This window comes from Sorex fumeus, unplaced genomic scaffold (genome assembly GCF_029834395.1).
Source record: "Sorex fumeus unplaced genomic scaffold, SorFum_2.1 ptg000063l, whole genome shotgun sequence".
In the NCBI taxonomy this organism is placed as follows: Eukaryota; Metazoa; Chordata; class Mammalia; order Eulipotyphla; family Soricidae; genus Sorex; species Sorex fumeus.
In genome coordinates this window covers 11,471,253-11,484,736 of record NW_026606120.1, presented here as the reverse complement: position 1 = coordinate 11,484,736, position 13,484 = coordinate 11,471,253, and the positions used below count along the sequence as shown (strand labels likewise).

General features: G+C 57.3%; 1 protein-coding gene across 1 annotated transcript in view; it reads left to right on the top strand.

The window, feature by feature from the left end:
* Positions 1-1,874: 1,874 nt before the first annotated feature.
* ITGA11 (integrin subunit alpha 11) overlaps positions 1,875-13,484 on the top strand; it is a 110,221-nt gene continuing 98,611 nt past the window's right edge. Inside the window, exon 1 of the mRNA XM_056127500.1 lies at positions 1,875-1,953. Within this exon, the coding sequence (XP_055983475.1) occupies positions 1,902-1,953 (52 nt within the window). The 5' untranslated portion in view covers positions 1,875-1,901. The remainder of the gene's footprint in view (positions 1,954-13,484) is intronic.

The following is a 13,484-nucleotide window of genomic DNA, read 5'->3' as shown; positions in this document are numbered from 1 at the left end:
CCTTCCCTTCTGCCAGGGTTAAGTGAGATTTACATTCCATATTTGGGGCCGGCCCTGAGCCCCTGGGGAGAACCCCTGTGAGTTCCTGAATGGCAGAGTTATTACTCAAATGCCAGCCCCAGTGCCCACCCAGAGACTCCGTTAGCCAGAAGGCCACAGTCTTAGGGGCGACCTTATTCACCTACAAGGCCCAGGTGCTCATCAGAATTTCTAATCTCGCATACCCTGCCAGTGCTTCAAGCAGCTCCAGAGTCTGAGAGTCTGAGTAGTGCTGGGGAAGTGAGTTACATCCCTGTTGAGCTATAATGGTGTAACTCACACCCAGGGTGTGCCGTGGCAAGCTGCTACCAACTAGGATGCCCGAGAAGCAAAGGCTCCCCCCTTCAAACCCACTTTGGCCAATACAGGGGCTTCACACCTGATTGCAATGTCCAGACAGGCGCAGGCTGAGGGTTGGCCGGGCTGAATTCTAGGGCCCAGAGAGACCATTCTGGACTTGGTTTCTCTCTCCTGTCACCCAGGATCTAACTCCTCCAACGAGACTGCCCCATCTCAGTCTGGCATATGTCCGTCTTGCTCTCCGACTGGCATATGACTGTCTTGTTCCAGCCTAGGAGGAACAGGAGAGCATCAGGGAGTTAGGCGGTCACCTCACTTATTTTTTATCCATGCAGGGCTCTTTCAGAGAAGCAAGAGTGCGTGTTTGCCTGCTATCTCACTGTTCTTCCTTAAAATATGGCCTGGCATAGTGAGACCTTCATTTCAGCCTAAATTACATGCCTGCCCATCTCTCTCTCTCTCTCTCTCTCTCTCTCTCTCGCTCGCATCTCGCTCTCACTCTTGCTCTCACTCCCGCTCTCTCTTGCTCTCTCACTCTCTCGCTCTCTCTCTCTCTCTCATCAGCTCTCCCAAAACCTCCTGAAATAAAACCAGGGAAGTCCATTCCACCTTTCCCCTGACCCACCCCACCTCCCACTCGCCTCTCCATTCATCCACCCAATCCCAAACACACCATCCAACTACCTACTAAGGTTTTGGGTGCTGGAGCTAAGTGCAGAGTTGTGAGCCAGATTCTACCCTAATGGTGCTTTCAGTCTAGGTGAGGAGGGGAAAGTGAACCAAGTGACACCACTTATTGCACAGTTTCTCTACTGCATGCAGGAGAGAGAGAGAGAGAGAGAGAGAGAGAGAGAGAGAGAGAGAAGAGAGAGAGCTTGTACCCCAGGACCCCTAGCTTGGTGAGAGACCCTCTCACTCACACTCCCTCCCAGACCTCCTGCCTCCACTCTTCCTTGCTGGATGGACCTCCGTACCTCCGTGCTTACCGGTTGAGGTTCAGGGCTGTACTGAAAACTCACTCGTGCCACATAAGTGCGTTAATTTCGAGCTGGGGAAGACAGGCACTGGGTTCCAAAGAAGAGCTTCAGAATGTGGCCAAAGCACGCCCGCTTTGCCAATTCCCAGGAGCTTGTGGGGTGCCGGGGTAAGAGGGTCCGCGCTGGCCTAGGCGCAGATGCAGCACTTGGGCCCTCACGCACCTAGCCCCAAGCGTCTCCTGTGGACGGGTGGGCAGATCCCTTAGAGGGGGGACCCGGGGCACAGCCGTGCCTGCTCTGTGGGGGAGGAGGGTCCCGCTCCTGTTAACAGGAACGAGACCCCTTTACCTGCGGGGGGCCCCCGCTGTGGGCAGGAGGGGCGGGGGAAGGGGGGCTGCCGCGGGCCGGTGGGGGCGGGGCTGCGGGCCCAGGTGGCCGCGACGCGCGGAGAGCGGGCGCCCCTCCCCGCCGAGCCCTCCCACTTCCCCGGCGGCTGCTGTCAGGGCGCGGGCCCAGGGCAGGCAGGAGGCGCCGCCGGGACCGGGACGCAGCAGCTCAGCCGGGCCCGCGCTCGCGCCCTGAGCCATGGACCTTCCCGGGGGGCTCCTGGTGGCCTGCACGCTCAGCCTCTGGACAGGTAGGTGCGCCCCCGACGCCCCGGCCGCGAACCCCAGTCTGGAGTAGTTCGCGGGCGCCTCCCTGGCTCGGACTTGGGGGACCCCCGCCCCCGGAGCCCGCTGCAGCTCAGCGACCGGGTCGGGCTGAGTTCGGCAGCAGGGGTGCGCCCCGGCACCGGGAGTTCGGAGTTGGGTGCGCGGGATGCTGGTGCGGGAGAAGCGGAGAAACCGGACCCGGGAGCCCGTCCCGAGGGCGCCACGCCGCGGGGACGGGGCGCGGCGGAGCGAGCTGCTCATCGGCGGGGGCCGCAGGGACCCGGGTGGGCAAAGGAGTGGGTGTCGCCGCCTCGCCTTCTCTGCCCCTGGCACTCGGGGCGGGAACTGGGCATGCCCCCCACCTCCCTGAATTAATGCTATTATTGAACCAGCGTGCGGGACCGCGCCGCGCCATCTAACGCGCTCCAGGTGGGGGGCGCGGGGGGATGGAGAGAGGGGTTGGGGGATCCCATGGGCCACGCCAGGGCAGGCCCGGGCCCACTTGCCCCTCGGCGCGGCCAGAGATGCCCCTTATAGACAGTGAAAGTTTGTAGGGAGAATTCAGGGCGCCCGACGTGGGGGACGCGCGCCGGCCTCAGCCGTACTGGACACACCACCCCCAACCCCGGCTTGTCCCGGTTCCCGTGGGCCTCGACCTGGGCAGGTACTGGGGGGTCGCGGGGAGGCGTGGGAGACTCGGGAGACCGCGGGGCCCGTCAGATGCTGGGGCACAGGTGGAGAATTCCACACAGCGGCTCTTGGAGTCCTCGGGACTCAGAGGAACCGGGACGGACCGGGATTGGGTCTGCCCCGAGTCCCCGCTGAAGGGGACCGGAGGCTCAGCTGGCCCAAGAAGATGCTGTCCAGCCTGCGGGACACGGAGCAGCCCAGCGCGGGTCCGCGCGGCCACTCCGGAAGCCAAGTCCCCCTGCGTCCAGCTAGGAGCTGGGCATTGTCGGCGCCTCCTTCCCCGCAAAGAGGAGACGCCTCCAGCTGAGTGTCCACGTGATGAGGGGTCAGGAGGGTCCCAGCTGGGCTGTACGCTCCGAGAGGCTGAGCGACCTGGGGGGGGGGGGGTGTCGCTGCTGCGCCGGCAGGGGCGAAGGGGGCAGGGGAGGACAGGCAGGGAGGACCAGGCAGGATTTGTGACTCAGAGCTCCCTTTATAGGGCGAAAACCACCCCTGGGTTATGTCTGGTCAGTTTGGGTTCTTGAAATATGGGATTCATTAAACCTATCAATCAATGTTGGAGCGCCATCTGCTTGCACAGGGTTGGGGGCAGGGCCGGCCAGCATGTGTGCCCTGGAGAACGCAAGACCAGGCACAGCTGGACAAGAGAGGCAGTCCAGGGAGGAGCCGAGGAAGGGCTGAGGTTTGAACCACAGAAGTTCAGTTCTAGCCAGATAAGCCCAGAAGGCTTCCTGGAGGAAGACATCACTTGAACCAAGCCTTAAGTGTGTAGACTAGAAGTTCCAGACTTACTTGGCCTATCACCCTTTTTCAGAACAGCTACTGCAACCAAAAAAAAAAAAAAAAATTACTCAGCAGTCCTGTGGAAACCTGCCTTCTGTAAGTGAGCAAGCAGAAAGTGCCTCCTAGCCATTGTGCCTCTGGGATCTCCCACCCCCCCATGCCCGCTAGGGGTGGGGGGCCACCAGCTTCCTCTGGGGGGGGCACTGTCATCATATGGAAAGACCCTAAAGGGTGTGGATATCAACCAGTTATGCTCTGGAACTAAGGTGCATAGTTTAGATTCTGGTGCAGCATTGCCGCTCTTCACTACCCACTCACTGGGCTACACGGTCACCTGTGGGTGGTGGGGTGCGGGCGAGTGAGCTTACTTGGCGTCTCTGCCTGTCTGGAGCTCCTGCTCGGAGCTGGCCAGTCAAACTCTCTGTCACGCCAGGAAAAAAGAGGCAGGCCGATGCCAAGATCTCTCAAGCTGACATCGATCGGAGTCTCTGCACCGCTGTCGGCAAAGGGCAAGGAGACGGAGCTTCTAGAAAATCTCAGGCTGACTGGGGAAGATTCTTCGTTAGATCCCAGCCTGAAAACACGAGGAGGAGGAGGAGGAGAAGGAGGAGGAGGAGGAGGAGGAGGAGGAGGAGGAGGAGGAGGAGGAGGAGGAGGAGGAGGAAGGGAGGGAGGGAGGGAGGGAGGGAGGGAGGGAGGGAGGGAGAAAGAAAGAAAGAAAGAAAGAAAGAAAGAAAGAAAGAAAGAAAGAAAGAAAGAAAGAAAGAAAAAAGAAAGAAAGAGTCCAGAAAGATAGTACAGCAGCAGAGAGGGAGCTTGTCTTGCACACAAACTACTCAAGTTCAACCCCCGGCGTCCCGTATGATACCCTGAGCACCGCCGGGAATGATTCCTAAGTGCAGAATTCCTGAGTGCAGTGAGCCTGAGCATTTGAGCATTGCCTGGGGGGGCGGGGGTGGCAGCAAAAAAACAAAAATAAGGAAAGAAGGTAAGGTAAGGAAAGAAAGCTTCAGACACACACTCACTGCACTTTCTGCTCTGGGAACTGGCACCTCCTGGGGATGGCTCAGGCCCTGGACCGTCCAACTGGAGATGGCTCAGGACCCTGGACCGCCCAGCAGGGGCCTCTTTCAAACCCAGGCCCACAAGAGAAGTGCCAAGGGATTTCTGGGGTACTGAAGTGCCAGGAGACATACCCGCTTAGAGGGGAAAGTCGGTGTGGTAGCCCTTCATGTCCACCCTCACCACAATAGCAGCAACCATTTGCCTGAATCACCCCAGAAGGTACCAGTGAGGGACAGGGTGAGGGTGAGGAAGATGGTGAGGGAGATGTTGAGAGAATGTGTGAGGGATAGAGTGAGAGACAGGGTAGGGGACAGATCATCCCTCTCCCTGACAAACTCCCAGCTCGGGGCTGACAGGGCCTCCCCTTACCCCAATATCGCTCTGGTCTTCCTGGTGCCAGTTTTCCTGCTCAGGTCCAGCTGCCGTCGTTCCCTTCCTGCTCTGGACCCTGCTCAGCGACAGGTGAAAGTGGATGCATTCAGGGCACTGCGGTGCTCCCAGTGCAGTGCTTGGCTTTGGGATGCAGGCTGGCGGGGTCATCAGAGGCCTGGGGAGCTGGACCCAGGCTGGCAGTTTCATCAGTGGGTGTCTATGGACCAAGGACTGTGTGCGGGCTGTGCTGCGTGGGGTGCCATGTCTCAGAGGCATTAGCAGTGTGGGCAAGCTGCTGTACCCACTAGACCGGTGCTCCAGACAGGATGCCGGGATGGTGCCCGCGTCCACAACTGCTGACCCAGGCTCCTCCCCCTGTGTTTCCAGGCCTGGGTCTCTGTGCCTGGGCAAGGTTCTGGAACAATGGGGATGGGCAGTGGGTGTAGCCCACTGGTGCCCCACAGGGCCTCTGGGAGTTCATGCTCAGGCACGAGACACCAGGTGCGGCCGCCCAGCTGCCCGCCAGAGAGATGAGGAGTCAGAGCTCTGTAGGGCTGGACGCTCTCCGTGCTGTCCCCCATATAATGTGCACACTTGGTCTCCTGGAGCGTGTTGGTAAAGATCAGAGCCAAATTTGCTGTAGCTGTCACAGGAACTGGGGGCTAAACAGTGTTTAAACCAGAGGAATGATTTTGTTTGTTTGTTTTTGTTTGGGGGCCACACCCAGTGATGCTCAGGGGTTACTCCTGGCTCTGCACTCAGGAATCACTCCTGGCTGTGTTTGGGGGACCATTTGGGGATGCTGGGGATTGAACCAGGGTCGACTGTGTGCAAGGCACGCAACATCCTCACTTTATAATCGCTGTTGCTCCCATGAAGGAAAGATGTTCCAATGGTGGATTTTTCTGTGTCTGTGGCAGGTCAGGTGAATGAGATCACTAAAATTTTTCTCTGTGGACTTTTATGGATGTCCCTAATTAGCCACCAATCCCACATCCTGCATCCACTCTTAGCCTGCCCCCTAACCCGACCTCAAACCATGACCCCAACCCCTCTCCTGCCAGGGATAAAGGCCCCAGAGCAACATCCATCCCCACACACCCTCATCCCTCTCCTTCTCCCTCATCATCTCCATCCCTCCCCATCCACCCTCACCCATCCATCCCTCTGCATCCACCTTCATCCATTCCCATCCACCATCATCAGTCCCTATCCCCCTCAATGCTCCCATCCCTCCCCATCCATCCCCATCCACTCTCATCCACCTTCATCCATCTCCATCCTTCCCCATCTCTCTTCATCCATCCCCATCTTCCCTCTCCCACTAGAATCACTTTTCTCTGGAGCTCTGGTGTTCCATGACCAGCAGTCATAGAATCCCATGAGCCTGCACATCTTTCTCTACATCCCATTTGGCCTAGAGACCCCAGATCCGTTTCCAGGTGCACAAACTGAGGGGTCTTTTGTTTGACCAGCGGGGACTGAGCACCCATGATACCCCTTGAGGCTCTGGGGATTCTGGGTGAGATAAAGGCACAGCCTCTGTCTTGGGGAACACAGTGAGACCCCCATATGCTCTAGGCGTCCACCAGAGACTCCAGAGCAGTGACACGGGTCCATGACTGGGGTGCAGGGATGACTTGGAAACCACCAAAGAATTGTTCTGTCCCATCTCTCCCCCGTCAGCCCCCCGCTTTCAAATTCGTTTCCGGAGGTTGGTAAATCATGTGATGTGGGGTTGAGCCTCCAGGATAAAGTAGAGAGGCCCAGATTTACCCTCTGGTAAACAGGGTCCTTCTTGGTCCTGCCACCTGCCCACTCATGCCCAGGAATGGCCAAGGCTGGGCAAAGTCATGCTCTGACTCTGGTTGCGACCACACCACATATTCACCCAGGTGGAGTTCAGCACTGCTTTGGTTTGGGTTTTAGGTTTTGGCCACACCCGTGATGCTTAGGGGCTACTTCCAGCTCTGTGCTCGGGAGTGACTCCTAGCAGTGCTCAGGGGACCAGATGCAATGTCGGGGATTTGAATCAGGGTCAGCCCTGTGCAAATCAAGCACCCTAAACCCTGCACTGTCTCTCAACACTGATAATCTTTGAAGGCTCCAGTAACCACCCCCACCCCGTGTCCACTCACCCCCAGCCCCAAGTAAGGACGCCATCCGGGGAAGGAGAATGACAGGTTCACACGACAATCGGGGGTGAAGCCACCCCAGTCCCTCATCTTTGACTGGAAGGTCCACCCTGCGTCTACTGTTCGGGCTCAGCGGGGCAGGAGACCAAGCTAGAACTGTATTTCCGAGGCTGAGCAGAATTGGGGTAATCCTCGGGGTGCATGTTGGCATTCGGGGTCTTCTTTGTGGACGACCAGGCCTGTGTCCCCAGCCCCTCTCCGGTTGAGGGTGCCGTGGCCCAAGTAACAGCTCTAGGAACCCAGGTTTGACCAAGCATCCTAGTCGGAACTACCTGCAGAGAGACAGACCAGAACTGAGGCTGTGCCTCAGTTTCTCCACCCCTGTGGGGGGCCCAGGAGAAATGCTTCATGCCCCCAACTTACAGAGAATCCGATTTGGGTTGTAGAAGCCCTTTAGAGCCAAAGAAAGCCAGGTCAGACCACAAGGCAAACATGGGCTCTGGAATGCGCAGCTGGGCTGGCCGGGCGGCTGGGTGGGGTACTGCCCGCAGGACACACCCGCTGACTGTCCCCAAGCCTTCAGAGTGTCACATGGCACCTCCCTGCCTACCCTCTCTGCTTGGGGACCCGCCTACCTTCTGACATGTCTTTTGTGTATTTTGTTTCATTTGGGGGGTATGCTAGGCAATGCTCCGGGGTCCAATTGCGGGGCAGGGATGGGACCAGGGCCAGCCGCGTGCCAGGCAAGCATCTTCCCTGCTGTACCATCTCTCCAGCCCCTTCTAGCACATTGTTACTCCCCACTTTATTTAGACATCGTAGTTTACAAGTTGTTTGTGATGATTCGTTACGGGCATTCAATATTCCTACACAATCCCGGCATCACTGTCACCTTCCCTCCACCAGTGTCTCTTTTCCCAACACCCCCAATTCTGCCCCCTGTGGAAGGCCCACAATCATTTGTTTTATATTGCTTGTCACCACTAAGTCGGGCTGAAGAGACAGCACAGCAGGTAGGGTGTTTTCCCTGCACACGGCTGACACGGCCTACCTGAGTTCGATTCCTCCGCCCCTCTCGGAGAGCCCAGCAAGCTACCAAGAGTATCTCGCCCGCACGGCAAAGCCTGGCAATCTCCCCATGACGTATTCGATTTGCCAAACATAGTAACAAGTCTCACAATGTTACTGGTCCCGCTCGAGCAAATCAATGAACAATAGGAGGACAGTGACAGTGACAGTGACCACTAAGTGACTAATGGAATGATCAAGAAATACTTCAGTAGAAAAAAAGTTGTGAAAATTGATGTATCTCGCCATGAGGACACTGAGTCCCTGTCTGAGTGCCACTGAGCTGAGGTGCTTCCAGCACATCCTCCACAAGCCCCTTCTCCTGCTCAGCCCCGCCCACCTGCTGTTCCCTCCGAGTCTCCTCTTGCGGCAGGGAGAGCTCGGGCACCCATCCGATGAGGACCAGAGCCCAGAAGGCTCCCAGGGCTGCAACAGTCATCACGGCCTGGTCTCCGGCATAGCCCTGATGCCCTTGCGCTCTCTAGCCAGAGGGCAGTTTCCAGGAAGCAGGGGAGATGCTGCCGTGTTCCTCTGCCCCCCCCCACCCTCCAGAGCGCCTTTCCTGCTCTGAGTCCTGGAAAGGGAGGGAAGGGACCCATAGGATGTGACACCCCTCCTGCGACCTTTCTAACCTTATCCTCGACTCCTTCCCTGCTCACTCACTCCATAAATGCAGATTCCAGAATGTTCTCCATAAGACCTGCTTTTCTTTCTGCCTGGAATTCTTTGCACCCAAGAGCTTCTCTTCCCTCCTTCTGGTCTTCCCGCCAATGTCACCCTCTCTTGGGGTCCTTCTGTGGGCCCCCAGACCGATGTTCCAGTCTCCCCCCACACACACCCACATGAGTCCCAAATGCATGCGGGCAGTCTCACCAAGCTGTGAGGTCACGTGTCCATGGCCCCCAGAGCCCAGGCTTGCCCTGGCCAGGAGACAGAAGCCACGAACAGTTGTGGCCTGAATGAGCTGATCACTGCAAATCTGTCCCCACTAGCCACAGTCCAATGTCCCACCAGTCAGAACCCCTGGAAAACGTCAGTCTCTCGGCCATCCCGCTCTGCAGACTGTCCCCCAGGGGGGCTGTCTTCGTCCTCTCTCAAGGCTACTTTCCGGATAAGACATAGTTGTGGGGCAGGGGTGGGGGGGCAGTCAAGGAGGTTGGGGGTGGGGGGTTGAGTCTCCAAGGACGCAGCTGATCTGTCACTGCAGATGGCCATGATGCTCCATGCCATGGGCTGTGACTCACAGGGCCAGAGGCCCAGGCAGGGACAAGCCCTGCTCTTAGATGGTGCAAGCTGAGGTCTGTAATGGAACTTCCTAGGAAACAGAGGTGTGGAGCCATTAAAAATGGCTACAAAAAGCCCTGATTCAGACACACTCATGTATCACAGAATGTGGCCTTGGGGCTGGATCCATAGCACAGCGGGTAGGGCATTTGCCTTGTACGTGGTTGACCTGGGTTTGATCCCTAGCATACCATATGGTTCCCCGAGCACCACCAGGAGTAATTCCTGAGTGCAGAGCCAGGAGTAACCCCTGAGCACTGCTGTGTGTGACCCAAAAAGCCAAAAAAAAAAAAAAAAGAAAAAGAAAAAGAAAAAAGAACGTGGCCTTGTCCCTGGAGCCATGAAGGAGCCAGGAGGACGGGGCAGTGCCTGGACCGAATGTACCCACCCTAGTGGCTAAGAGGATAACCCAGGTCTCGTGGGTGGGCGGGAGGGCTGAGTGTGGGTCCTAGAGGGCCTCTGTACCATATGGCGCTGGTTGACGCAGGTGACCTCGGGCCGCCCACTTTCTCTGGACTCTGGCATTGCTAGTGCTGATTTGGGGATCCCTGTGGAACTCAAAAAGGAAGCTGATTCCCACGGGGATGAGGCTGGAAGGAACTTACCCACTGACAACAACCACAGTGGGTGTGGGAGTCCCTGAGGCCTGCTGCCGGCTTGGCCTGTCCCCAGATCCATCTTCCCCTTGACCCCAGGGGCTTTAGAGACAGCAGAGATCTAGGCACTTGCCTTGCACGTGGCCGACCCCTATATCAATCCCGACACCACACTGGGTCCCTGAGCCCGGCCACAAGCCACTCCTGAGCTCAGAATCAGGAGTCAGCCCTGAGCACCTTCAGGGGTGGCCCCCAGGCAAGAAGAAACCAAAGTCCCCAGGAGGAGTGCTGGCCTTGTCCCCGCTCTAGAGAGGAGGAAGCAGGCGTGGGACCCTGAGGTGAAACTCCCAAGGTGCCTGGCGGTGGCGCTCCAGAACCCACAACCCCGTGGGGAATGTGATCATACCCCACCCCCTCCCACTTCTCAGTGCCCATGAATGAGCCACAAGTCATCAGGCTGTGATGCCCGCGGGGTCCCACAGAGACACCCCTCTCCCCTGCAATGCAGAGTCCACCAGTGTGTGATGACTCTCTGCTGTCCCCAGGGCACCCGTGGGAGCCCAGTGCAGCGGGCAGGAGCCACTGTCTCGCTCGCTTTCCACCCCGCCCTTAGCCACTTTCCCCGCCCGGGCCACTCTGGTTTCTGTAGGGACGGGGCGGGGGGGGGGGGGGCAAGGGGGGCTGGGCAGCACCCCACTGGGGCTGTCCTGGAGGGGCACCTGCCCAAGGCCCACTCAGGAGGCCAGAGGAAAGAGCTGCCAAGAGCCCCCACCTCAGAGCATGGTTGAGAAGGAGGCTAGTAGATCTGTGGTCCGAGGGGCTGGGGGTGGCACAGGGTCATGGTGAAGAGAGAAGGGGCACTGGGTAAGCCTCCGCCTCATGAAAGAGAAGAGACCCCAGTTCCCTCCCAGTAACAGCCTTTTGTGGGGGAGGGGGGTCTGAAGAGACATTTCGGAGAGCTGAACGCAGGCTGGCATGTAAGAGGCCGGATTTGATCTTCAGGCAAGGCCAAAAGCAACCTCTAAGTAATGACCTGGAAAAAGTCCACGTGTAACTCAGAAACAAAACAGAGCAAAGGGGTGGGGGTGGGCCTTACTACTTTTTTTTCTAGTCTCTAAAAGCTTCAGAAAAGCCTCTTCTTCCAGGAAGCCCCTCTGGACTACCACCAAGGTGACAGGCAAATTCTGTGGGTTCCCTATCTCCTCTTATTATCATATCGTATCGTCTGTCATCTTACCTCCACCTCATCTCACCCCTCACCAGGTTGCCTTGGCCCCTTTGCTCTTTCTTGTCCTGTGTGGAGCCCAGCACCTTCCTCCCAGCACTGGGCTTCGCAGGGTCCCGACGTGACCTCCAGGGGTCATGGCAGCCAGCCCAGGCAGACGTGAGAGAACTGAGTTGGACACCCCCCAGGGTGCCTGGCTCAGGAGCCCTGGCGAGCCCTGCCCCCTGAGTCCCGGGCAGCTGAGCTGAGCCAGCCCTGAAGGTTTGAGTGGTGGAACCGTCCTGGGGCTGGTTTTCTCGCATTCTCTGGATCCAGCAGCATGGAAAAGTCTGGAAGAGCAATTCAGGACATGGGGCCCCAGCACGGAAGGGCCTCGATGCAGGGGTCACTTCCCACCCCGCCCGGTCCCAGCACAAAGCTCACAGCACGGCTCTGTCTAAAAGCAACATCATCTAGGGCTGGAGCGATAGCACAGCGGAGAGGGCATTTGCCTTGCACACGGCTGACCCAGGTTCGATTCCCAGCATCCCATATCGTCCACTGAGCACCGCCAGGAGTAATTCCTGAGTGCAGAGCCAGGAGCAACCCCTGTGCATCACCAGGTGTGACCCAAAAAGCAAATAGATAAATAAATAAAATAATCAAAAATAAAAGCAACGTCACCCAGTGGGTCAGTGCCAGCCTTCCCGCTGGCCCGGGGTCCTGGACCACTCGAGAGGACTCAGTACCAAGTGCCAGCTTATATCCTTGGCTTGCATGCTCCCGTGACGGGTTGCTCACTCCCTTACCAGGCTGCCTTAGTTCCTAGCAAAGCCGGTGACACCTGAGCCCCTAAGTCTCCAGGAGGCAGCGGCATTTGGGATGTGGAAATACGGGCCCCAAATGCCGTGCAGCTCGGTCACGGCAGGTCTGTGCTAGGGTCTGCAGGCATGCAGCTACCTTCCGCCGGGCAGGCAGGAGCCCAGATGGGAAGGTCACCACAACTCCGGCTTTAGTTTGTGTTCAGAGGCCAAGGAAAGGCAGCCTGGCAGTGCCCCGGCCCTCGCTGCCCTATTTCCTCCCCTCAGAGGGCAAACCCCACCACAAATTGCAGACCCCGTGCTTCGTCTTTTACTCTGCCCCGGACGCTCAGGGCACAAGAACCACATGCCCGCGGCGAGCAGGAGATAATCTTAGCCTGGTAAAACCGAAGCCAAACTTCCTGGCCAGTGAGTGGCTCAGGGTCTCTGTCAGGAAAGGGACGGGCTGTGTCCAATTCCGGTCCCTTTCATAAGGTCCTCAGGCAGCTCAGAGTGGGCAGGGCCACCACAAACAGCTGGAAAGCCTGTGCATGGCACAACTCGTCAGCAAGGCGAACAGCACCCTCCGCGGTGGGCAGTGATCCAGGGAGTGTGTGCATGTGTGTGTGCATGTATGTGTGTGTATATGTGTGTGTGCGTGTGTATATATGTATGCATGTGTGTATGTGTGTGCATGTATGTGTGTATGTGTGCATGTGTGTGTGTTGTGGGGCATAGGGGTGAAGAAACTATGTATATGTGTATGTGTATGTGTATGTGTGTGTGTGTGTGTGTGTATGTGTATGTCCCCTCTTGGAGAGCCCAGTAAGCTACCAAGAGTATCTCGCCCGCATGGCAAAGCCTGGCAAGCTCCCCGTGACATATTCGATATGCCAAACACAGTAACAAGCCTCACAATGGAGATGTTACTGGGCCCGCTTGAGCAAATCGATGAACAACAGGAAGACAGTGACAGGACAGTGACAGTGACAGTATGTGTACGTAAGTGTATATATGTGTGTATGTGTGTGTATTGTATATGTGTGAAAGTATATATATGTGTGTGTGTTGTGTGTATGTGTGTGCATGTGGTATTCCATATGTGAATATGTATATGTGTATTTGTGTGCATATGTGTATTGCATATGTGCATTGTGTAGTGTGTGTGTGTGTTGTGGGGGGGACAGGGGTAGAGAAACTCTCAGTGTTTTGTGTGTGTGTGTGTGTGAGAGAGAGAGAGAGAAAGAGAGAGAGAGAGAGAGAGAGAGAGAGAGGATCAAGATTTTATTGTACTTTAAGTGAACATAGAAGTTTGGGAACTCGCCGCTTAAAGGCCAAATTTCGAGCAATGAGCGTTGACAAGAGTGAAGCCTTTCCTCAGGTGCACACAGAGGTGCACTCCTGTCCCCAGACCAGGCCCCTCAGGGGGTGGGGCTCATCCCAGTGCCTGGAGTGCAATCAGAGGCCAAGGGCCCGGCCACGCACTGAGCAGTGTGTCAGGTTATTGGTCCTTGGAGA